The 25,141-nt window shown below is 35.0% G+C and overlaps 1 protein-coding gene across 1 annotated transcript in view; it reads right to left on the bottom strand.

Moving 5' to 3' along the window:
* Positions 1–7,675: 7,675 nt before the first annotated feature.
* LOC129243939 (pyruvate dehydrogenase (acetyl-transferring) kinase, mitochondrial) overlaps positions 7,676–25,141 on the bottom strand; it is a 67,388-nt gene continuing 49,922 nt past the window's right edge. The window contains exons 2-6 of the mRNA XM_054881420.1: positions 20,514–20,721; positions 13,584–13,774; positions 13,162–13,511; positions 12,861–13,085; positions 7,676–9,443 (exon numbers count right to left, since the gene is read on the bottom strand). Coding sequence (XP_054737395.1) covers positions 9,294–9,443; positions 12,861–13,085; positions 13,162–13,511; positions 13,584–13,774; positions 20,514–20,721 — 1,124 coding nt within the window. The 3' untranslated portion in view covers positions 7,676–9,293. The remainder of the gene's footprint in view (positions 9,444–12,860; positions 13,086–13,161; positions 13,512–13,583; positions 13,775–20,513; positions 20,722–25,141) is intronic.

The following is a 25,141-nucleotide window of genomic DNA, read 5'->3' on the forward strand; positions in this document are numbered from 1 at the left end:
CCCTCTTCTAATGAAAGACGCTCCCCCTGGCTCAAACTCGGCGTGCCATTTGTCTGGATGGGTTCAGATTCCCATCTTCACGAAATGGTTCAAGCATTTTTTAAGCGTAACGAAACCATCTCCGTCTGAACCTCTGCTTCTTATATAAGATGGGCATTATAGCCACACACGCAATATAGAAGTTATTGATCTAGCTCGCGAACACAATGTGACTATAGCTTCTTTACCACCCCATTCAACACACAAACTAATGCAAACGAAGTGGCGCGTGTTAAATTGTGAACGCTCAAATTAATAATAAAGCCTCAAAATGCATTTTGTTCGCGTTTTTATGCGGAAGACGCCGTGGCAAGAAAGTATACCCCATGGTCAGAAAGTACGGGGAATGTTTAAATAAAACAAAACAGAGTTAAATTTGAAGCAAATTTATTTTATCTCCTTCAAAATATGACCTGTCTGAAGCAGCAGACATGCGCCAACGTATAACCCAGTCCTCCATGCACCCCTGGTAGGCCGACGAACGGATGGCCTTCAGCTGTTTCGTCGCATTCTCTTTCATCTCCTCTATCTACTGAAATCTCCTTCCACGAAGTGGTAAGTTCAACTTAAGAAACAAAAAGAAGTCGCACGGGCCATGTCAGGTGAATACGGTGCTTGCACGATGGTATTTACTTGGTGTTTGGTCAAATAGTCCAGCACAATTAGGGCTCGGTGCGATGGCGCATTATCATCATGCAAAATCCAAGAATTGTCTGCCCACATTTCCGACCGTTTGCGACGTATAGCATTGGAGAAAGGAGAATTAGCGGATGATAAGATTCCCCTGTGTTGGCGGGTTTCCCAGGTTTCAGTAGAAGGGTCACTCTCCCTGCTTTCAACTTGTCAGGGATGATGAGAGTATGAGAAGTTACCTCCTGTTATCAAACAAACAGTCGGCGGGCTTGCGTGTCGGCACTTACGTCACTGTTGACAGTTATGACTTCAAGGTTGTAAGAGAATCAGGGTTTATTTAGGAACCAGCATCAGCATTCAAATCCAATGGAAAATCTTTCTTGCCAACAATAGCTGATTTGAAGTAAGTAGGCAACTAAGTAGTAAAGTCCTCTCGACGAACAAAACTAACACTCTACAAGGCTCTCATTATGCCCGTCCTAACGTATAGCGCAGAAGCGTGGACGATGACAACATCCGATGAAGCGGCGCTTGGAGTGTTTGAGAGAAAGATTCTGCGCTTTTTTTTTTTGGACCTTTGCACGTTGATAGCGGCGAATATCGCAGGCGATGGAACGATGAGCTGTATGAGCTTAACGACGGCATAGACATAGCTCAACGAATAAAGATTTAGAGGCTACGTTGGTTGGGTCGTCGTCCAAATGGATACAAGCGCTCCGCCTCTGAAAGTAAGCACATTTTTGTCGCTGCTGGACGTATGTAACGTCTTAAGAGCCTCCCAAGACAGTAGACTTGCTGCTGCACAACAGCAAGCACGACCTTCCCCCTCTTTCAAACTCAACAAAATGCATTTCATCTCTCCAACATCAACTTACCCTACAATAAGAGGGTACATTCCTCAGGAGCTACAACACGCAAGTTTAATATTAACTTCTCCCATCCGTTGCTAACAGCCGACCCCCCCAACCGCCCGCTAGCGGAGCATTCACACACTGATAACTCCAAATACACCAATGAATGGATTTCTTAGACTTTTTACTTGTACAATAAATTTGTGCAATGTTCAAAATTTCGATATTTTCATATAATTTTTTTTTCATTACCTTTTAACCAAGTGTTCAAATAAAAAAATCGTCAGCGTTTCTTTAATTAAAAAAGCATGCCATTAAAATGGGATGAGTGTGTGGATGTTTTGCACTACGTTTTACCAAAAATAAAAGTCAATTCAAATGACTCAAGCATTTTTTTCTTTTTTGGTTTTTGTGGGTTTTTCGATAAAAACATACGCTAATTGTTTTTGGATGTGAAGAGACTATAAATATAACGCCAACGGTTGGAAAAATTCTGAAATATATAATATAAAAAAAAAAACATTTGTGAATAGTAGAGCACAATTTTTTGAAATTTGAATTAATTGAATTAATTAATAATAAAAAGGATAAACGATGAAAGCAGTGAAGGAAACAATGGACGAGGGTGCAATAGAGATGAAAGAGAGAGAAAACTAAGGCGTCAACTTGTGGGAATTAATTGATATTTGTGGGTACACGCACGGCTAACAAGCAAAAATTAAACAAATACGAAATATAAAATAAAATATAAAACAAATAGCTGAAAATGCGTAACCAAAAAATATTAGTTTGGGGAAAAAGAAATCCATTATTTTTGCGGTAGTTGGCTGTAGTGATCGACTTCGCGTAAAGTAGCGATTAAGCAGTTTAAAATTTATGCTCGCTGTCATTTCACGCTAAAAAAATTCGTTTGCTGTTGTTTTTTTGTTTATTCCATTTAGGGGTTAGGGGTAGTCAGAATTTTCAAAAAATTGTATTGTATTTATTTATTTTTTTTTTTTTTTTCTTAAAGTATCGGGTGTACAACTAATTAATTTCGTATTTGTTACTAACCTCATATCGATTTATGTAGTCAATATTTTGACAGTGAAAGCTATTCTATGTTAAAGCACGCCAAAAAATCAAGTAAATTTGATATGTCACAGTGAATATTAGTAAACATACAGATTTTTTTTATTACAGTCAAAATTTCAAATGACGCTCCAACAAAACAGCATTTGCGGGGGGTTTGCTTTTGTTCTTCAATTTAAAGAAAAGTGCAACAGAAGCACATCGTTTACTCTCAGAAGTTTATCCTGAATATGCTCCAGAGGTTAGAGTATGCCAGCAGTGGTGTGCACGATTTAAAAGTGGTGATTTTGACACAGAAAACAAAGAGCGATTAGGTCCATCAAAAGAGTTTGAAGACGAAGAATTGGGGGCATTACTCCATCAAGATCCATGTCAAACTCAAGAAGAACTTGGAAAAACATTGGAATCCACTCAACAAGCCATTTCTAAACGTTTAAAATCAACCGGATACATTCACAAACAAGGAAATTGCTGCTCATCGCCACAAAAAGAAATCGTTTTTGCATCGTATTGTCACTAGCGATGAAAAGTGGATTCATTACGATAACCCAAAGCGTAAAAGATCCTATGTGAAGCCAGGCCAACCAGCCAAATCGACACCAAAGCCGAATATTCATGGCTGGAAGGTAATGCTCTGTATTTGGTGGGATCAGAAGGGCTGTTAAGGGAGGGGTCTAGGGTTTGACTTTCAAAAAATCGATTTTTTGGAAATAGTTTTTTCTTATAGTAAATCATCTCAAAAATATTGTCCCAAAATTTCAGCTCAATCGGAGCAAAACTTTTGGAGTTATAGACGTTTTTGTCCCCACTCCTCTGCGACAGCTGCGAGCGTTTGAAGCGGAGCGTTACACGTTTTTCTCGAAACCACTTTTTCAAAGTCCGTGACTATTAGAACTTCAACAATATTTAACCGATCCTTTTCAAATTTGGTATACAACTTCTATATATAAAATACCTCCCCCCCACTGAGAGATGTTTCACTTTTTTGTTTTACATTAAGGGCGGTTTCCACTTATACAGCGAAAAAATCAGTGAAAATCGCACTTTTTGCTTCAAAAACGCGCTGGCAACGTAAAAATTAAAAAAAAAAACCGGAGCCAGTGGGGGGGGGGAGGTTTTGGTGATAATTTAACCAAATAATTCTGTTTTTTTTATTTCAGGTGATTCTACAACTAGATACGATAGTCACCGCAAATCACCTTTTGGAAAAGGCGTTTTCGGAAAAGTTACCTCACCGGCTTATTTCCCGATATTTTCTTACAAAAATTTAGTACAATATTGTTGAAATGATGCTTTATAATGTACAAAAAGTTTAAATACATTTTCACTATTCATATCTCTAAAGCAAAGTCTCAAAAATTCATTAAAAAAATGCTCAAACCCTAGACCCCTCCCTTAAAATCAGACCAGACGGGAGAGCTATACCTACGGGCAACAATTGATAGGTTTGAAGCAAGCAATAGCCGAAAAACGGCCAGAATGGGCGACCAGACATGAGAAATTGATTTTCCATCATGACAATGCTGGGCCGCATGTTGCAGTACCGGTCAAAACTTATTTGGGAAATGCCGGATGGGGAATTCTACCTCACCCGCCTTATAGCCCAGATGCAGAATCACCTTTCTGGAATGCGGTTCACCAATGATGAATGTATTAAAAAATGGCTTGATGGCTTTCTCGGCGCAAAGGATGAGAAGTTTTTTTGGGAAGGAATCCATAAATTGCCTGAAAGATGGGAAAAAGTTGCCGCTGCCGCTTGGATGGACAATATTTTGAATAAAATATTTTTTCACTTTTATACTTAAATAAATGGTTTTTTTAACAAACAAAAATACGAAATTAATTAATATAGTTGTACAGCCAATATAATATCTTTAAAATATTGTGTGAAAATTTGAAGTGAATCCGAAAAATACTTTTCGAGTTATTCAACAATTAACAAAGGGCGACCGGGCGCTAAACTTTAAGGGGCAGATACCAGATAAAATGTTAATAGAATCCTTTACGAATATGTCAATCAAAGAAAATTAGTTTTATTCTTCCGCTGAACGAAAATGGTTGTGTATGCACTCAAAGAACGCTGGGAAATATTGCGATATTACTTTGAAAATCATGGTAATGTTGCAGAATGTGTCAATCTTTTGCGCACTGTCTTCGAAGATCGCATTATCAGCCGAAATTCTGATATCGTTTGGCCGCCTCGGAGCTGCGATTTGACGCCGTTGGATTATTATCTTTGGGGTGCCGTCAAAGACCAGTGTTATGCCAACAAACCAGCAACAATTGATACACTGAAGACCAACATACGCGATGTCATAGCTGAAATACAGCCGCATACAATCGAAAATGTGTTGAAAAATTGGACCGATCGTATGGGATGGTGCATGGCTAGCCGAGGCAGCCATATGAATAAAGTTATGTTCCATCATTAACCGGAAGGATTGTACTTCAAAATAAAAACAACAGTTAGGAAAAATATTGAGTAGTTTCTTTTTTATAGCATTTTTAATTCCGTAAAGTTATATGGCGGACTCTGTATTATAGATCGTCAACCGTGACGATTCTGTTCTTTGCGTTCGAGCGTTGGGAGAGATGTAGTTACGTTGCCGATGCAGAAAAACGCATCTAATTTTCTCAAAATTATTTTTCGAATTCGCGTACACGATAACTCGAAAAGTTATTGACCGATCTCCCTGAAATTTTGCACACATCTTTTTTATGATATTACTTTCTATGTGAACTTACAAGTTTCGAAAATTTTTCGAAAAAATAATTTTTTCGAAGCAAAAATAGTAGGAAAGTTCAAACCAAAATTCATTTTTTCTTTTTTTTTGAAACATTTTATTCCGCGAATTTTTTTTCCATTTTCGCTTAAATCATATAGAAATTATGACATTAGTAAACACCAAAAAATTGTTGTTTGTTCTATTCAGGTCACTGACGCCGATGCTACAATGCCCGCCGATTGAGAAGCCCCGCTGCGGCCTTCCTAGAAGAATTGAGTGTACATCCGCCATTTTAAATGATTAAAATAAAAGAACAAATTTTATATTATTTTAATGTATAAATAAACTGTATGCCAATTTTGAAAAAAATATATTGACTTCTTCATTTTAAATAATTTTAATTTCAATCAGGGAAAATATGGCTGTTTACAGGTATCTGTCCCCTTAAATGCGTTTTTTCTCAAAACTATGTTTTTTGAACTGGTGATCACTGTAACTTAAAAATCGCTTGATAGATTTCAATAAAATTTATGCTACTTTTGAAAAACATAAAAAACTTGTGCCGAATCGAAGGATTTGTGTTTTTCAAAAATTTCGATTTTTTTTAAGAATTAATCGTCTTTTTTTTTATCGAAAATCTGAAAAATATTTCCTGAAGCCGCCATATTAATTTTGAAAAAAAAAAAAGTTTCGATCAGGCACAAGATTCCCTATTAATAAAAATAATTTCTCTTGTCCTAATGATTTTAGATGAATCTCCAAGGACTTGTGATGAGCACCGCAAGGGACTTCTGGAGAAACGGGCTCCACACAAATGGGGATAACTTTTACAATTATTAATTTTTTTTTTTTTGTTGAAATTTTGCTAAAGTCAAGTCAAAACATTATTTATTAATGCTATGTTTTTATTTTTGTAAAATAAAGCAATTGACTAGCAAACAAAAATTATTGAAAATCATCATATATTCATGCCTCTGACTACCCCTAACCCCTTCAGTTGTGAGTTACAGGGTGTTAACAATGGAAGTCCACAAAGAGAAAATTTTGCATATTTTACAGTTTTTTTTAAAGGCGACAATGCAAGCCAGGCTGCTGAAATTGTGAATGGTATTTCTGGTGCTGATGCTGTAAGAATTTCTTCTTTCTTCTTTCTTAGCATGACAGTCCTGGGTGGACCACGGCTTCCGCGATACTATTATGGTAGTAGCCCGGTATGACGGGTTCAAAACTCGATTTTTTTTTACATTTTTCGGAAGAAACACATCTTAAAAATATACCATAAAAATTTCAGATAGAAATTTTAATTATTTTTAAAGTTATAGCCAAAATAAGAGAGCGCGCCGTAGTGTGTATGAAAGCGTGTGACACGCCAGCAGCAGCTGTTGTCGAAACTTTAAACGCGTTTTTCTCAAAACCATGTTTTCGAAATTTCGGGGAATCACTGACTGAAAACTATTCAACCGATTTGGCTAAAAATTTAACCCGTTATTCTAGGCACACATATCTAGATCCCGGATCTTTAAAACATTTAATTTTTTAATCATAAACTATTTACTTTAAAGAATTTATGAAGAAAAAAAATTAGATTTTGAGAACTTTTTTCACAAGTCCACCATTTTGTTTTTGTTTTTTTATTTTTATGTATATTTTAGGTTCGGGACCTAAAATAAAGTCTACAGAATAATAATCTCTATGAATTTTTTATTTCAGATGACTTTGGAATGCTGTGTGTTTCCCCGAACCAACTCATCTCTTTTTTAAGGACTCCACTTTGACGTCAAAAATTTTAAACAAATTAATATAAAATTAACTTTTAAAAAAATTTTTGTATATACTTCAAAACACCGATAAAAACATGTAAACACTTTAAAACGATCGCATTTTATTTTCTTTTTAAAAAAGATTCTTGAAAAAACGTCGAAATTTCGGTCGTTACACTAGACTACTACCTTATATAAAAATTAATGTAAAAACTAATTACGTGCAATTTTGGTTTCGTCGATGCCGTTCGGGCATTTTTTGATGTTTAAGAAAATGTCGAAAACAAAATCACAGAAATAAACGAAATTGACCGGCATTTCAGTAGTCGTAGTAGCATCGCTCAGGAGCTAAAGAGCGACCATAATACAATTTTTGTATGGATTTCTTTTTCCCCAAACTAATATTTTTTGTGTAGCTTGAGCGACAATTGTGTTGAAAATAAGCTCATTAATTACTACAAATAACAACAAAGCAGCTCAAGGGCACAGCACACAAATAAAACTTACATAAAAATCAAAAGAAAAGCACTACAAATGGTTTTAACAAATTTTTATTTATATTTTTTTTTTAATTTTTTTTTTATTTTTCAACTCAAATACATTTCTTGATAGATGTCTGTAGGTATGCATGCTTGTGTTTATTTCTTAATAAATAGTAAAAGCGTAGATAACAACAAATATAGGTAAAATTTCACTTAAATAAACATAAAAAAAATAGTATATCCATAAATAGTTGCAGTTAAAATAGTTAAAATAGTTAAAAAGTTAACAATTTTGGCTTAGTGAATTTTAATAATTTTCGTTTTTCATTTTTCGTAAATTGTAAATTTACATTTTTTTATTTTTGATGCTTATAGCTTAGCTTTTTGCAGTGGCTGCTTATTAATATAGGGTAGTTCAAGACTTACTATCATATTTTTTGCTACCTGCTACTTGAAACAGGATTGACACAGTACAAAAGTACTCTTTTCATAACTACATATTTTAGTCCGGCAGCCAGGGGTCGATTTTGGACTGCGTTTTTATACCGTTAAATTCTTGACTATACTTGTGATTTAGCTTTCATGAATAACGAAAGTGAACGTCAGCTGGCGCACCCGCGGTGGGTGTGATTTTGGCGGGGTACGAAACGTGTCGAAAAAACATTTCTACCAACTCATTTTATACCGGCTCAAATTTTTTTTGTGTGTATTTTTGACATTTAGTAGAATAAAAAAAATAGTCAGCTGCGCGGTAGAGGGGGGAAGACACGTCCCCCTTAAATGCTCAAACACTCGATCGTTTGGCATACTATGTACATATGTACATACTAACATATGTATGTGCACTTGTACATGAACCTTGCATGCATGCATATTTATGTGACATTGCATTAAAGGCAATTCCACGCGCAGCGAGCGAGAGAGAATAAGGCCGCCACTGTTGTGTATTGCTTCTAATCACAATTTTAAAAGCTTCAAAGTCTCGTTGGTAGCTAATTTTTTGACTACATACGTTTTTTTTGTTAAACAGCCTAGGTTTGCTATTTAATTTGAATTTTTTTTTTTCATTTTTTAATTTTACAAATTTTGGAATGTAAACCTAATTTTATAAATTTTCTTTATAACAGCCTATAAAATCGAAATTTTTCATGTTTATAAAAGCGATGGTTACAAAAACAAAAAACGTGCCTATTACTAACAAATATTAACAAGAATTTATTTCATAAGCGCCCGTTATTTGAATGTAGAGTCCCTACGTGCGCATCCATCCATGCAAATGCAAATGCAAATATTTACATATTTGTTCAAAATAAAAGCGATAGTCATAAATAAAACAAACACAATTTGCTTATCATTTCCTAATTGTGTGTCTACGTGCGTACAAATGTTTGTCGTTTTTTAGCGTAACCAAATATTTTATGCGATGTGTACGATTATTCGTGTATAACTAAATATAACAAAAAACGTAAATATGTATTATGTATGTATGTATGTCTTCCGATGATTCTAGAAATTACACAAATTCGTTATTCATTAGTTTCTTCAAATTTGTTCCGAACACAATAAGAGAGTTTCGTTTAGTAATGCGTTTCAGCTGGATTTTTGGGATTTCTTTCTGGGCGGCTGACAAACCACAGGTTATTTAAAACACAAACAAAAAAAACAGGGAGCGCAATGATTGAGGGGGATGAGCGAGTGGTTTGTGGGCTCCACATATCACACATTCATTCATTACGCAGCAAGTACATCCAATTCATTCGGTTTCTTTTTCGGATGTTTTACCTGATTTGACCAATCGCCGGTGGGCACTGTGGCGCGATAAAATTTGGAGCTCGTCTTGTTGAATATCGGCAATAGTTCGTTGGCTTCATCTGAAAGCGCCTGTGGAGTGAAGAATAGATGGAAATTAGTTAGTTGGGTGAAATTTAATATTTTTTTTGAATTTTTTTTTTTTTTTGTAGAAATTCGTAGAATTGTGTATTTTAGATATTTGCATATAGTTTCGTTCACTGCGTTCTACTAGTCCGCAACAGCTAGAAGAAGTATAAGGTCAGAATTTTCAAAAAATTGGATTTATTTTTTTTTTTTTGAATTTTCTTAAAGTATAATAGTAATAAAGTATCTTAAAAATATTGTGTAAAAATTTGAAGTGAATCCGACAAATACTTTTCGAGTTATTCAACAATTAACAAAGGGCGCTCCGGAGGCGACAGCAAAACTTTAAATGCGTTTTCCTCAAAACTATGTTTTTGAACTGCTGATCACTGTAACTTAAAAACCGCTTGGAAGATTTCAATGAAACTTGTACTGCTTTTGAAAAACATAAAAAACTCGTGCCTGATCGAAGGATCTTTCTTCAAAAATTTCGATTTTTTTAAACAAAAATCTTAAAATCTGAAAATTATTTCCAAGCTTCGATTATCTATTATAAAGGGTGGTTAAAGGGCCGATGTTGAATGTGAACCACACCTAAACGTCAGCGACACCGTTGGACTTCTTTCTTTGGGATTATTTGAAAGAAAAGGTGTACGTCGATAAGCCAGCAACAATTCAAGAGCTAAAGGATGAGATAATTCGATAATTAACGGCATAAAACCTCAATTATGCCTCAGCGTCATCGAAAATTCGGACAATCGGATGGAGGTGTGCAGCCGAGGCCGTAGCAGCCATTTGGCGGATATTTTCTTCCATATGTAATTGAGCCATCCCAATATTATCATAATAAAGAGAAATTACAATAATTTCCAAAAAAATTTTATTTTATTTAAAATCAACACCGGCCCTTGAAACTTAACCACTCTTTATACATATATATAATTGGCGCGTACACCCTTTTTGTGTATTTGGCCGAGCTCCTGCTCCTATTTGTGGTGTGCGCCTTGATGTTGTTCCACAAATGGAGGGACCTACAGTTTCAAGCCGACTCCGAACGCCAGATATTTTTTATGAGGAGCTTTTTCATGGCAGAAATACACTCGGAGGTTTGCCATTGCCAGCCGAGGGGCGACCGCTATTAGAAAAACCTTTCTGCTTTTTGGTCTTTCGTCGAGATTCGAACCTACGTTCTCTCTGTGAATTCCGAATGGTGGTCACGCACCAACCCATTCGGCTACGGCAAATTAATTACCACCAATAAAAACAGCAAATGAAAAATGGGCCCAAACTTCTTCGAAAAAAGCCACCACTGTTAGCTCAGCATTTCAAAGATGTATTTGAAAATAATAATAACGACATAAATCTCCCTTACATATACAGGAAACGAAGATAAGAGGCAAATTAAAAAACAAAATCACACCTACAGAGATAAAACAATCAATAAAAATTCTAAAGAGCAATAAATCGACTTGATACGATCAAATTTCGGGAACAATTATGCCGGATAAGGCAATAATTTATCTAAGAAATATTTTCAACGATAGGACTCAAATATTTCCCTAGCACTTGGAAAGTAGCTGAAATTATAGCGACCCCAAAGCCAAAAAAACGACATCATATCGACCAATCAGCTTGCTATAGACAATATCAAAAATTTTCGAAAAACTTGCAAGTATCTGTTACCCCCAACACTAATTTGGATTTACACGAAATCATTCAACAATCCAGCAGGTTCATAGAGTAGTCCATAAAATTAATGAACTAAAGCTTAATTTAATGTCTGAAATAGAATAGAAGCCATTTTAAGGCTTTTTTGGAAAAGAAAAAAAAATTTAAATACAAAAAATCGCATAACAGCCATTAAGTCATTCTAATTTAAATTTGTTCAATTAACTTTCAAAATTAAAAAAAATTATTTTTTTGTTTTTTTTTATTTAATGTCTGAAATCGAATAGAATTAAAATTTTTTTTTTTTGTTTTTTTTTTTTATTTAATGTCTGAAATCGAATAGAAGCCATTTAAGATTTTTTTAGAAACCATTTTTTTTTTTAATATAAAAAAGTCGCATAACGCCAATTAAGCCATTTCTCATTTAATTTTTTTCAATTAATTTTCAAAATTAAAAATTAATTTTTTTTTGTTTGTTTCTTATTTAATGTCTGACAACGAATAGAAGCTATTTTAAGGATTTTGTGGAAAACCAAAAATGTGTTTAATATAAAAAAATTTAATATCTGCAATCACATAACAACCAATTAAGACTTTTCTATTTAAATTTTTTAAATTAATTTTCAAAATTAAAATCGAGGCTTTTCCATTTAAATTTTTTCAGTTAAGCAGTTCTTATAAAAGCACTAAATAATTGCTGAGGTGGATAACAACATTTGAGTCTTTCATATTATTTTATTACATGCGAGTTTTTATCCGTTCATAGATTGATAGAATAGACAATAAGGAAGTCATTTGAATAAAATTGTGTTCTGTATTTAATGATGAAATTTACTCTATTCGATAGAAAAAAGTCATTGCAAAATATTTATTAGGCATTTCTTCAGAAAATTAAATTAAATGCCAATACTAGATGACGACCCTGTATTATATTTAATTTCATTTTGTTTTACTTTTAATTTTTTTAAATTTAATTTAATTAGATTTTCTAGAAGGTTTTAGTATGCAGTTTTGAAGTTCCTAAAAAATTTTTGCTGTGACGATGTTGCGCATTTCCTCCACATACAAAAAAGTTGTGCATTCGTTATATGGAGAAAATTATAAAAAAAAGTCATAAAAAATCAAAGAGATTTTTAGGAACTTCAAAAGCTACGAAACAGCACAAAATTTTTTTTTAATATATTTCGCAAAAACTTCTAGTACGGTGCGTTCTGCATAGTGCAGCAGGTTAAACTCCTACTTATCCAGAATCGACCTCAACATACCCCAATATATGTCCAGCATGTGAAGGCACACCGCACGACACTAACCATCTCGTTCCCACGACAGTCGGTTCTACGTTACCGGAACGACCCGGATTTATATTCGGCCAAGAACTGTCAGTCCAGCAGCATTCCCCGTACATTATGGCGAATATTTATGTTGCTAAAACAACAACAACAACACTAACCAGCTATTCACATGCCCCATCAAACCTACACAGCTAACATTCCTCCCCGTCTGGATTCAATCTGTCGAAACAGCACGTTTCCTAAGCCTACCGTTGGATGAGCTAGACGCAGACGGTGGGTGACTACATCGCACTGGCAGGGTTGAATAAGCTGTTACAACAACAATTTCTAGTTTGCTTGCTCTAATCTTTTAAATACATTGATAAATGTAGCTCTGACTAAAATTAATTTGAAAATCGCAGTACACTTTCGCAAATCCCCAAAACGGTTTTTACAACAATTTTTCTCAATTTTAAATATGTACCTTCATGTAAATGATTGCATCGGTGCCATAGCCCTCACACGACAACAACACTATATCACCATGGAAGTAGCGCGCATACAAACGTGAAATAGGCAATCCATAGCCATAGCCGGCCAACGGCACTGTGTGTAGATCAGATTTAGATGGCTGTGGCGCTGTACTGTACATATACTTGAACAGCTGATCGGTTTGAGAGCGTGGAATGCCGCCACCTTGGTCGGAGATCTAAGGTAGTAAACAATTTCAAAAATATTACACATATTTACTAAAAAGTTATCAATCATCCGCTTCTACTATATACCTTCACACATATGTCCTCCTTGCCTTCCGCTATCAGCACCTTGATAGATGGCAGCCTTTCACATTTGTCCTGATCATTATTCTCGACAACGGCACGCATCGAATTCTTGAACAACTCAAAAAGCATATGATATAAATGCGAGGGCACATAAACAGTGCGTATGGGTTTGTTTTCTTTATCATGCGGATTATGTTCGGTAATTTCCAGCTCCGGACTGATCAGGTAGTATTGATCGCAGAGAAAACGTGCATTTTCGTAAGCGTCTTTTACCACCGACGAGATCTGACAAGCCGGATCTAAGCAACCGATATGACGGCCCTGTTCATTGGGGAACTGACCAAATAGTATAGCTGCGTGGAAATAATAAATGATTATTAAGATTTACAAAAATCACCAGTTAACGCATAAGCCAGTCCACTCACTATGCTGATTGATTAGCATGCGTATGCTGATGCGTGACATGTACAGGCGATCCAGAAAGTATTGTATCGATGATTCCATGCCGCAATCGACGCTACCACCCTGATGCTCCTTCATTTCGATGACGCCCTGCGCCATGGTTTGCACCACGTCACTGTGACGATTGCGAATGTGCACCAAAGTGTTGCAGAACCTAAAATAGAACAATGAACAATGAGTATAATCGAATTGAATAATTAAATGCCTAAGTAAATGTAGATATTATTATTGCATGCGCATACCTAATTCGTATGTTGCATATGCAGTTAAATGCAAAATGCAAGTATAGGTAAGTACAGGGTGACAAAAAATTAATGTATACAACATTTTTAATGAAAAAAATTTATCATTGATAGCACTGCCCTGCATCGGTTTTGCGAATAAGATGGGACCTAGTGATCCCGAAGGGAATTTTCGCGCTAAGCACGAATCCGAGTTCAAAAATTTTCCATCACGTCAGGTTTTCGAGAAAAAGGGGGTTGAAACCCCTAAAAATAGCGTATTTGGCCATTTTTCAAAAATTGTGGAGCAGAACCCTAACGTGCTACGATCTTCGTTATTGTTAGTAATTGAAGGTTGAACTTTGCTCTTTGAAATAAGCCCAAACCCAAATTGTTAGCATGCACCCTTAGAGTAGGGGGTGTACTTATGTCTACGGGGGTAGAGAAAAAAATTAACATAGGAACTTATCTACACCCAAGATAAGATATAATGAAAAGTGCAGTGTTCCTAAGGTATTTAATGTCGCTGATTACAAATCTGAAGTTAAACATTCCACTTAAAAAGAAATAAAAAAAAATCAAATTCAAATTTTCCTATGTTCATTTTTTTCCCTACCCCCGTAGACATAAGTACACAGTAAAATTGAAATTTGCAGGGCAGTGTAGTAGCTCAAAACAAATTGTGAAATTTTAATAAACAATGTTTGAGTACCATTATATTCAGCCAGTTTCAAAGTGGTCACCTTTAGTACGAATACACAAGCTCAAACGTTTCAAAAAATGTTGGGCTATAGGCCGGATCGTCTACCGTTATGCGATCCCGCTCTCGACGCAACGCTTGCTTCAGGGACTCCAAAGTTTTGTGGCGTTGGTGGCCATTCTTGGGAAGTAATGAAAGAGGGAGAATTGGGTTTGCCCCACTTTTGGGTTGTTTTTGCTCTGTGGGCACAGATCGCGGATTTTGACGATGTTCAACAATAGACGAAGGTCCAGGGGCTTCTGTAGACCAATTTCTGTCTTTTTGATGATTTTGAGCTTGTTCAACGGTAAACAGCTTCTCATCCGTAAATAAGATTTTTTCCCAGCCCGTACCTGCGACCCGACGTTGGAACGAGCGACATCTTTCAAGTCTTAATTTCTTGTTTTCATCCGTGAGCAGCTAACATTTTTGTAGTTTACGAGTATAAGGCTTAAATCCAAGCTCTTTTTTTGCTATAAGACGAACTGATGCCTGTCTCACGAGCAATTTTCCTCATCGAGACCATAAAATTTCGTTGAATTCTTTTTTTGATGATTTTTCGGTTGTTGGTGTTAACAGTTCGTTTTCTTCCTCTTCCAGGACGGTCACCTTCATTACAAAGCTCATTAAATCGTTTGATTGCACGTGCTATCTCGCAGTTGCGTGCTCCTAGCTGATGCAGGGCTGTAATAGCTGAGCGACTACTTGACATCGTTACACAAAGTATTTAAAAAGAGCTGGAACAGAAACGAATACTTTTTTTTGTATTTCAGATCACACACAACAATTACAAAATAAAAGCATTCGCTAAAAAAAAGTTTGCATTCATCTAATTGCACAGAGTAGTTTGTATACAGTTATTTTTTGTCACCCTGTATCTACGTAGTAAGTGCAGTTATAAATTATTTAAAGCTACGCCTATGCTTACGTACAGTGAGTCAAAAAAGTATTGGCACACTCGAAAAATCAAAGTTCGCAGTGCTATAACTTTTCTTCTAATGAAAGTATAAAAAAAATAGAAAAAGGTATTTTCTATATGTTTTTTTTTTATTACGTATCTGAACAAAAAAAAATTAATTTCCACTTAGGTTTACAATTTCAACCTTGAAAGGTTAAAATGAGGCACAAATTCACATCAAAAAAGTATTGGCTTAGGTAGCGTAATCAGCATGCTCCATTGCAGCTGTAACGCGCTACTACTTGGTGGGTTCTTCTTTAGACTGAATAACGGCCTGCAAACGTCGTTTCATACTATTACCAGATTTGAAGTTTCGGGAGGTGTTATTTTATTCCATTCAGCAATTATTGCCTCTCTTAGGGAATCCTTTGACGTTATGTGGTGAGGAAGTAAGTGCAGGGAACAAGGATAAAAAACAAGAAATTCTTGCTATTATATTTTATTTTATTTAATGTGATTTTAATGAATTTTATCGTTAATCGAATAATGAAATGCAATTTTTATTGCGTGAAGAAAAACAGGCAAGGAACCTACAGGGTTGGATTGAAAAGTAATGAGCCCTCCCGCACGGAGCGTCTGCTAAGCGAACAACCGAATCGGCTGATGGGGGAAAATGATCGTTGGACCTTCCCCTTCCACTAGAAACCGGCCCCAGTTCGCTGGCAACAGCGGTGCAGTCAACATCGCTCCGCACGTGAAAGCTGTTTTAAAAGTGTGTTAGGATTTTGCAGTGGCGAAAATGCAGCGATCGTTGGAGCAACGTTACTCGATCAAATTTTGCGTAAAGCTAAACAAAACGAGTACCAAAACCATTGGGCTACTCAAGACGGCTTACGGGGACCAATCTCTATCCAGTGCCCAGGTAAAACGTTGCACAAGTCGTTCAAGGAAGGCCGAAAGGATGTCGAAATCCAAGGTCAAAACCATGCTGATCATCTTTTTCGACTCTCGAGGCATCGTCTACAAAGAGTTTGTACCTCCAGGAAGCACTGTAAAGGCGGCATTTTACAAAGAATTGCTCCTTCGGCTGAAAAACCGCGTCGCCCGGGTTCGTCCCGACCTCGTCAACAATTGGACCCTTCATCACGACAATGCGTCGGCGCACACCGCCTTCCTCTGCACCTCTGCAATGGCCAAGATGGGGGTTCCGGTGCTTCCCCACCCTCCCTACAGCCCAGACCTGTCCCGTCCGGACTTCTTCTTGTTCCCGCGCCTGAAAAGAAAGCTGAAGGGAGGCGTTTCGACTTCATCGAGGCGATCCAAAAAACTGTGACTGCGGAATTGAACGCGATTCCGGCGGATGAGTTTAAAAAATGTTTCCTGCAGTGGAAGGTCGCTACCAGCGGTGTATTGACGCTCAAGGGTCCTATTTTGAAGAATATTAGTTGCATAAGCCAAAAGGTTTAATAAAACTGCTTAACAAAAATAAGGCTCATTACTTTTCAATCAAACCCTGTAAGTCCAGCGATTGGGGTTTTTTTTTTCAGGATGACGCCCGTGTCACAGCTACACCTACATACTAATCACTTCCTCACTATCTACCACTCTCCCCGCGGAACTGTCCAAAAAGGAATTACCTCACGGGGCTGGTTAGCTCAGAGTTATTTCGTCTACGAAGCTCCGCACGTCTTAGATCATTGTGCATATATTATATGTATTTAACGTGCGCACAGATTCGCTTCCAGTTATCGCCCGATTTTAGCATAAAATCTATAAGATTTTTTTCGTTTAATATACCACAGGATTCGGGAGCATAACGTGGGCATTGGAACAAGACGTGCTCAGCGTCTTCTTCCCTCTCCGTGTAGATTCGGCAGTTTGGTGAACTGTCATGGCCGAATTTATGGAGGTATATTCGAAATACTCCGTGACCTGAAAGAAATTAGGTTAGGTGGAAGTTTGTGTCCTCATGGTTCTTTTCTAACTACGTCGTAAGAATGGGAATTAGCCCATGCGTCCATCTACCTTTCGGTGATCTGTCCCACCAGTGGGTGATCGAACGACGCATTTCTTCTTCTGGAATAGTTTTACGACTTGCGCTACCGTCGTGTTCAGATAGGCTTATATACACTCTCTGCATTTCTTTCGCCAAAATGTCTACGGGGATTAGTCCTGCTATAACGAAGGAAGCATCGTCCGAAATTGTATGGAAGCAACAGATAGTCCGCAAAGCGCTTAGCCGATAGACGGCTGTCAGTTTGTCAGTTTTTTTGTGAAACTATTTAAGTTCAGTGCTTTAGCCCAGATCGGTGTGGCATACAAAAGAACCGAGCTGACTACCCTGCTATATATAGGGTGATCAATCAGGAGGTGCTTTTTTCAATAGTTAAAAAAAAACAAAAATGTAAATTATGTTCAAAACCTTTATTTATCATTTGAAAGGACATTCTTTGACATTTACTTTTTGAATATGACTTCATTCAAATGTTGGCCGCAACTACGCTTAAGGTGGTCCATTCTGAAGGTCCAATTTTCAATCACTCGTTCGAGCATTTCGTGAATAACACGCGTAATGTTGGCTTCCAGAGCTTCAATCGTAGCTGGTTTATCAGCCGTTGTTTTCTCTGGATGTAAAGGTAGCTCTTGAACCTGTTCTGGTTGCTCTTCATCCCAAATACGGCAATTTTGCTTATTGACGTAACCATTGAGCCAGAAATGCGCCTCATCGCTGAACAAAATTTTGCTCGAAAACAGCGGATCTTCTTCAAACGCTGATTTTCATAATACAGTTGAACAATTTGTAGACGTTGTTGCGGTGTGAGTCTTTCCATGATGAAATGCCAAACGCTGTTCAACAAATCCACCATGACAGTTTGCCACAACTCGCGCGCGATCTGTAAAAAAAACGCAAATGAAAAAAACTCCTCTTAATTGATCACCCTTTAGTATTCTTTTGCTGTGGCTAGGTCCGCCATTGTTTGGCATTATTCGCGACAGACAGGACTGCACACTCGATGCCTTCTTCACAGCGTATTCTAGGTGCGTTTTGAAGTTTAGACGACTGTCAACCATCACTCCTAGGTATTTAATAGCGGGTTTTGAACTAATAGTTACAGTCCCAACATTTACATTTATAGTTTCCATTATCTTTCTGCTGCTTATTAGAACTACATCGGTCTTATGCTCAGCTAATTCCAACTTCATAGACCTTAGCCAAGCTTTGATCCTGCTTACTGATTCGCTGGCAATGCACTCAATTCCGTGGATTTGCTTTACTACCATTACCACCGGGATATCATCCGCGCATCCAATGAATTCAGTTCTAGGAACCCCGTCATACATTAGGTTCCATAGCAGTGGGCCCAGAACTGATCTTTGAGGAACCCCTGCTGACACTACATACTCCTCAACGCCTTTGTCACTTCTAAACCTCAGTTTACGGTCCGTGAAATAGCTCTCAATTATTTTAATAGCATAACTAGGTGACCCTATATTTGTGAGTGTTTCTAGTATACACTAGCTGTGTTAAAAGCATTTCGAACGTCCAGAGTTACCACAGCGCAGTATCCCTTTTTTCTGCCGCGCCATATCTTGCCTTCAATGGCTTCTGTTGCTAAATCTACCACACATTTAATAGCATCCATTGTTGAGCGAGATTTCCTGAAGCCAAACTGGTATGGGGATAGAATACCTTTATCCTCAGCGAAAGACGATAACCTGTCGCAAATAATTCTCTCCAGAATTTTCCCCATTGCTTCTAGTAGACATATTGGTCGGTAAGATTCGGATTCGCCAGGCTTTTTGTTGCCCTTGGGTATAAGCACGAGTGTTCCCTTTCCACCTCTTTAAGAAAGTGCAGGTTTGGAATACTGCTTGAAATATGTTTGGGCGTTTGGAAATCGCTAATTTCAGGGCTCTATTTAGAATACCATCGGGACCTGGTGCTTTCTTATATTTTCAAAAATAAATTTAGCATTTGTTGTCCTCCGATGGAGGATCTATCAGATATTAAACTGCACTTTGATCTTAGCCACAAGGCCGACTTTGGGGGGGTGTTTTAAGCTGTTTGCAATGAAATATCAACCACTCCTGCACAAGATAAGACGAGTGTTTTGGGTTGTTATCTTGTTGAAATTGCCAAGTTGTCCCATTAACGCCCAGTTTTTCGATACTTGGACTTAAATTTTCTTTAAGAATGTCGCAATACACATTCTTATCCATTGTCTCATCTATGAACACGAGCTTTCCGACACCAGATGCCGCGAAACACTCCCAGACCATAACACTTATTCCACCGAGTTTAACTGTTAACGGCATAGAACCTCAATCATGCCTCAGCGTCATCGAAAATTTGGACCATCGGATGGAGGTGTGCCGCCGAGGCCGCGGCGGTCATTTCGCCGATATTTTGTTCCATACGTAATTGAGCCATATCAACATTATCATAATAAAGAAAAATTACAATAATTTCCTAAAAAAATTCCATTTTATTCAAAATCAACAGCGGCCCTTGAAACTTAACCACCCTTTATAAGAAAAAGCTTTTAAATCAAACTTTTTTATCGGAATTTTCAAAGAACTTCTGGGTATGCAGTTTTATAGCCCATTAAATTTTAGTCCATTAAAATGTAAGTGTGAAGTCGCTCAAAAATCGCGTTGATTTTGGACAACGCTTTTAGCAAACGTTGAATGTTGAGTATTTTCTTCCATAACGAGCACATTTTCAGAAGTATTTTATTTATTATTTCATTTATTAGCATTGAGCGATGTTTGTCCGCATGCCGGCTCGTACAATGAATTAGTCATTCAAGATGCTAAAATGTAGAAACTTTGCAGTTTACTGTGAATTCAAGTGCTAAAATCAACACCAAGAAAGTGGGAGAGCTAAGTACATCTAACTCGTTTGTAAACGAAGCGAAAAATGTGTGTATTAAAAAAATTCGCAAATGCATGGAAATAAATACAAAATTGTTATTATCTTAAAATGAATACATTGCCGGACGGACATTGTTGTCATTCATATTGCATTACTTACTTCTCTAGGTTGCTATGTGTCGGATCGGCCTTTTCAAATTCGAGTACCTCCTCGAAACTCTGCACATACCATGAGCTCACTTGGCTGACGGAACGTGTGTTGAGCAAATGATCGGGCAGTAGTGCGATCTCCTTCATGATATTCGCCAAACGTACGGGCAGTTCTTTGCGCAGGAATATGAATGATTTTTTCTCGCATGCATTTTGGCCTGGAAGAGAGAGAAATTAATGAATAAGAAAGTTTTATAACAATAATTTTTTAATATAAATTTATACTAATAAATAATAAATATTAAGTTAGGGATATATTGTATATATCTCTTATAAATAATAATAATAAATAATAAATATAATAATAACAAATTTAGTAAATTTAATAATTATAATAAAATTTAATAAAAAAAATAAATTTAGAAAGTTAGAATGTTTTAGTTAATAATGGATAAAAAACCACGCCCACCGTAGTAGAGCCCAATTTTACGGGACCTATAAACTGAAGGTCTGTGTTTCGATTAGATTTAGTTTTCGTTTTGATTTATTTTGTAGTTAATATTTTTTTAATTTTGCGAACGTTGCGAACGTAATGCTTTAAATAAAATTATTTTAGTATTATATTTATTATTATGATACATAAAAACTAAAAAAAAAAACCCATTAAGCAAATTTTTCTTAAAAAAAATTTTATTAAAATTTTTTTTTTAGTTAAGTTTATTTCTTTTTATCCTTTCGAAATCTTTTTTTTCATTTTTTTTACTTGATTTAATTTTTGTTCTTAAAATTTTTATTTATTTTTAATTTTACTTTAGATTTTTTGTATGCCTTCTTTAAATTAATGTTTAATTTTTTTTTATTAAGTTTTATTATTTTATTTATATTTAATTGTTTCTTTAAACATTTTCTTTATTTCTACAAATCTTTTTTTTTTAATCTTTTTATTATATTATTATTTTTTTCGTAATCCTTTTTTAGTTTTCTAAATCTTTTGAAGTTAAGGGGTTATATAGTATACCTTGTGTTGGACTAAAATATCGAAAATTTTTTATGGCATATTCTAAAAGTACATCATCTTAAAAATATAAATTGAAAAAATCATAAAGATCGGAGCGCTAGAACGAAAGTTACCGACTGTGGAAGCGCGCGACCTTTCTTGGAACGAGAAGTGTACGCTAAACTTTAGACGCGATTATCTCGAAGTCGTGTTTTTTGAAAATTACCGTCGCGGTGATCATTATTTATGAAAAACTATTTGACCGTTTGCATAAACTTTTTTTTTTTAATTATTCGAAGTTGCAACCTCGTGAATCTGAACGGTTGGTTCACTTTTTATAAATATTTGCATAGTTCGCTAAAATTAATTTTTTTTTTTTAATTTTTCAACCCCTCAAAAATGTTTTTTTTGGTGCAAAACGGTTTTCATATCGAGAAAAAATTCTTTTGGGTAAATAAACCGTTCAGATTCACTAAAAAGCAGTTTTCTACAATAATCATTTAATTTTTTTGATTTCAGTTGAGCTGCTCATGCGCTACCGTGATCACCGCAAGCCTCTTCTAAAAAACGGCGTTTCGGGGGTGGGGCGATAACAACAATAAATAATAACATTTTTTAAAATAAAAACACCAAAATTATATATGCCTCATTTGAATAAAAGTTCTAAAACATATTTAAAAAAAATTATGACAATCGTCCATTTTTCAGGCTCACAAGGTATATAACCCCTTAAACCATTTAATTTTTGTTTTTCTAAATTTGTTTGACTTTTTTAAATTTTATTTTGCATTATTTTATATCTAATTGTTTTTTTTTTAAATTCACGTTTAATATTATTGTATATTTCCTTATTTATTTGTTTTTTATTTTTTTATTCAATGTGTTTTTTAATTTCCTCGACATTTTTTACTTTCTTTCTAATTTTTTTTAATTCTTGTTTTTTTATTTGATGTTTTCCTCTAATATTTTGAATTCTTGAATCTTAAATTTTTTTTATTTCTTTTACATTTTTCTGTAATATCTTTTTAATTTTTTTTTTAATTTTATTTTTTTAATTTATTTTTATTTTTTTATATTTTATTTTTTTTTTATATTTAATTTTTTTTATTTTTTTTTATTTATTTTTTATTTTTTTTTATTTATTTTTTATTTTTTTTTATTTATTTTTTAATTTTTTAATTTTTTTTTTAAATATATTTTTATCTTTTTTTAATTTAAACAATTTTTTTTTAATTCTTTTTTTAATTTATTTTAACTTTTTTATGTTTTTTATATTTTTTTTTTTAATTTTTTTTTTTATTTTTTTAATTTTTTTTTAATATTTTTTTTATTTATTTTTATTTTTTTTTTCTAAATTTTGTTTTCTTTAATTTTTGTTTAATTCTATTTAATATTTTGAAATTTTTCTTGGATTTAATTTGTTTTTTTTTTGTTTTAATTAATATTTATTTATTTAATGTAATATACGTTACGTTCGTTTTAAATCAAATTATTTATTGTTATAATTAGAAACTAAAAGCAAACCCATTAAAAACATTTTTTATTCTTAGTCTTTGTTTTTATTTAAATATTTTTTTAATTTTCTTAAACCTTCTTTTATTGTTCTAAATCCTTCTTTGTTTTTTTCCGGTTTTTTAACCTCATTAAATTTTGGTTTTATTTTATTTAATTATTTTTTTTTTGTTTCTTTGGTTTATTTGTATTTAATATTTTTTTATTTATATTTAATATTTTTTATTTTCTATTTCTTTCAACTTTTTTTATACATATTCGGAAGTCATTTGCTTACACCGAAGAAAATGTCAACCCTCAGCGAAAAAAAAAATTGGCAAAAATCTACAGGGTTGGCCATATTAAACTGACCCATGTGATTATTAAAAAAATATGGAAAAAGAAACATTTTTTTGTGTTTCATTGTGAAAAACATTTAATTTAGTTCAAGGAGATTCGTTTACATCACTTTTTGAATATGATATCGCGCAAGTGGTCGCCCTTAGCACGTATTTGGATGTGTACAGGGTTGGCCATATTAAACTGACCCATGTGATTATTAAAAAAATATGGAAAAATAAACATTTTTTTGTGTTTCATTGTGAAGAACATTTAATTTAGTTCAAGGAGATTCGTTTACATCACTTTTTGAATATGATATCGCGCAAGTGGTCGCCCTTAGCTCGTATAGCGTAATGTGCCCGTTTTTCGGCGTTTTCCATAGTTTTGGCCAGCGTCTCGGCCGATATGGCGGCTATTTCCCGTCGGATATTGGCCTTAAGTGCGCCTAGTGTCTTTGGCTTGTTGACGTAAACCTTAGATTTCAAATTACAGTAAAAAGTTATAGGGTTACTCAATGGGTCAGTTTAATATGGCCAACCCTGTACATTAATTTCGAACCACTGGAAACTTGCAATTTGTTGACCTAATATTGAATGGGCTATAAAACTGCATATCCAGAATTTTTCTAAAAATTCTGAATAAAAAGTTCGAGATCTCAATGTAATTTTTTTCTTACCAATTTGTTGAATTTTTGTGATTTGGTTACGAAATTTGGAGCTTTGAGTTATATGGGCTTTATTATAGAATGCATTGAATACAAAAAAAATAATATTTAAAACTTGGTAATTCGTCGCACTCCTATTTTTTTAACACAAACGCACATCAGCCCTCGAATCGCCGCAAAGCAAATGAAATATTCATAAATACTGCAGAGGTGGAAAATTGAGTTAACAGAATGGGACGGGTCAGAGTAGGCAGCCATTTGAATGACAATCGAAAGGTTTACTTTTCTTAATAAAACACGAAACTAGCGCTGGCACTCCCTTTAAAATTTTAATAAGTTTACTTCATCGAAAGTTACACTTAAGCGCCAAGCCTAGCAGCCACATGTCTTCCATGTGCCGGCAGGTATGCAGTTTCCAAGAAATTCACAACCAGTTTGAAGTAACCAAAATTGCATTTTAATGAATTCACTCCATTTCGACAACCTTTCTTTCGTGTGCGTACTTTGAACCCCAAAATGGGTATTTGCATTTCTTCAGGTTAATGAAGTCAATAACCGGTTAAGGCAAAAGTAAAACATAAAAACAATTTAAAATTCATCAAAACAAGAATACTCGTCAAAATGTACTCGTATGAGTAATACAACAATATTAAGTAAATATGTACGTCTGTACGTCTGTAAATAAAAAAACGCATGTTTGTAAGTAGCTTTTGTGGACACTCAATCAAATTATCTACATCCATATATGTATGTATGTATAACAGTATACCAGATATACAAAAAGAGTTAAGTACTACACTCTTTTTTGTTTATATGTATATTTATTTATGACTCTCAGTTTTACGATAACATCAAACACTTGAAATAAAGTGAGTCAAGTGAGGCGGGTGAATGGAGTCTGTCCAGACGTTACCAAGGCATTCTACAAACTCACATACACGCATGGCCTTATTGCGAGTTGCCAGATAAGAGTTATTGGCAATACAACCACTGTAGCTGATATACAGCACCTTCGAGCAATTTTCGCTTTTACTTGCTAGCATTTACGGGGCCGCACGCAATCAATTGAGTTCCACATAAAATTAGATAATGAAATCAGCGGGCAAAGTGGAGAGATATGAGACAAAATTGACAAAACAAAAAA

This window comes from Anastrepha obliqua, chromosome 4 (genome assembly GCF_027943255.1).
Source record: "Anastrepha obliqua isolate idAnaObli1 chromosome 4, idAnaObli1_1.0, whole genome shotgun sequence".
Taxonomy (NCBI): domain Eukaryota; kingdom Metazoa; phylum Arthropoda; class Insecta; order Diptera; family Tephritidae; genus Anastrepha; species Anastrepha obliqua.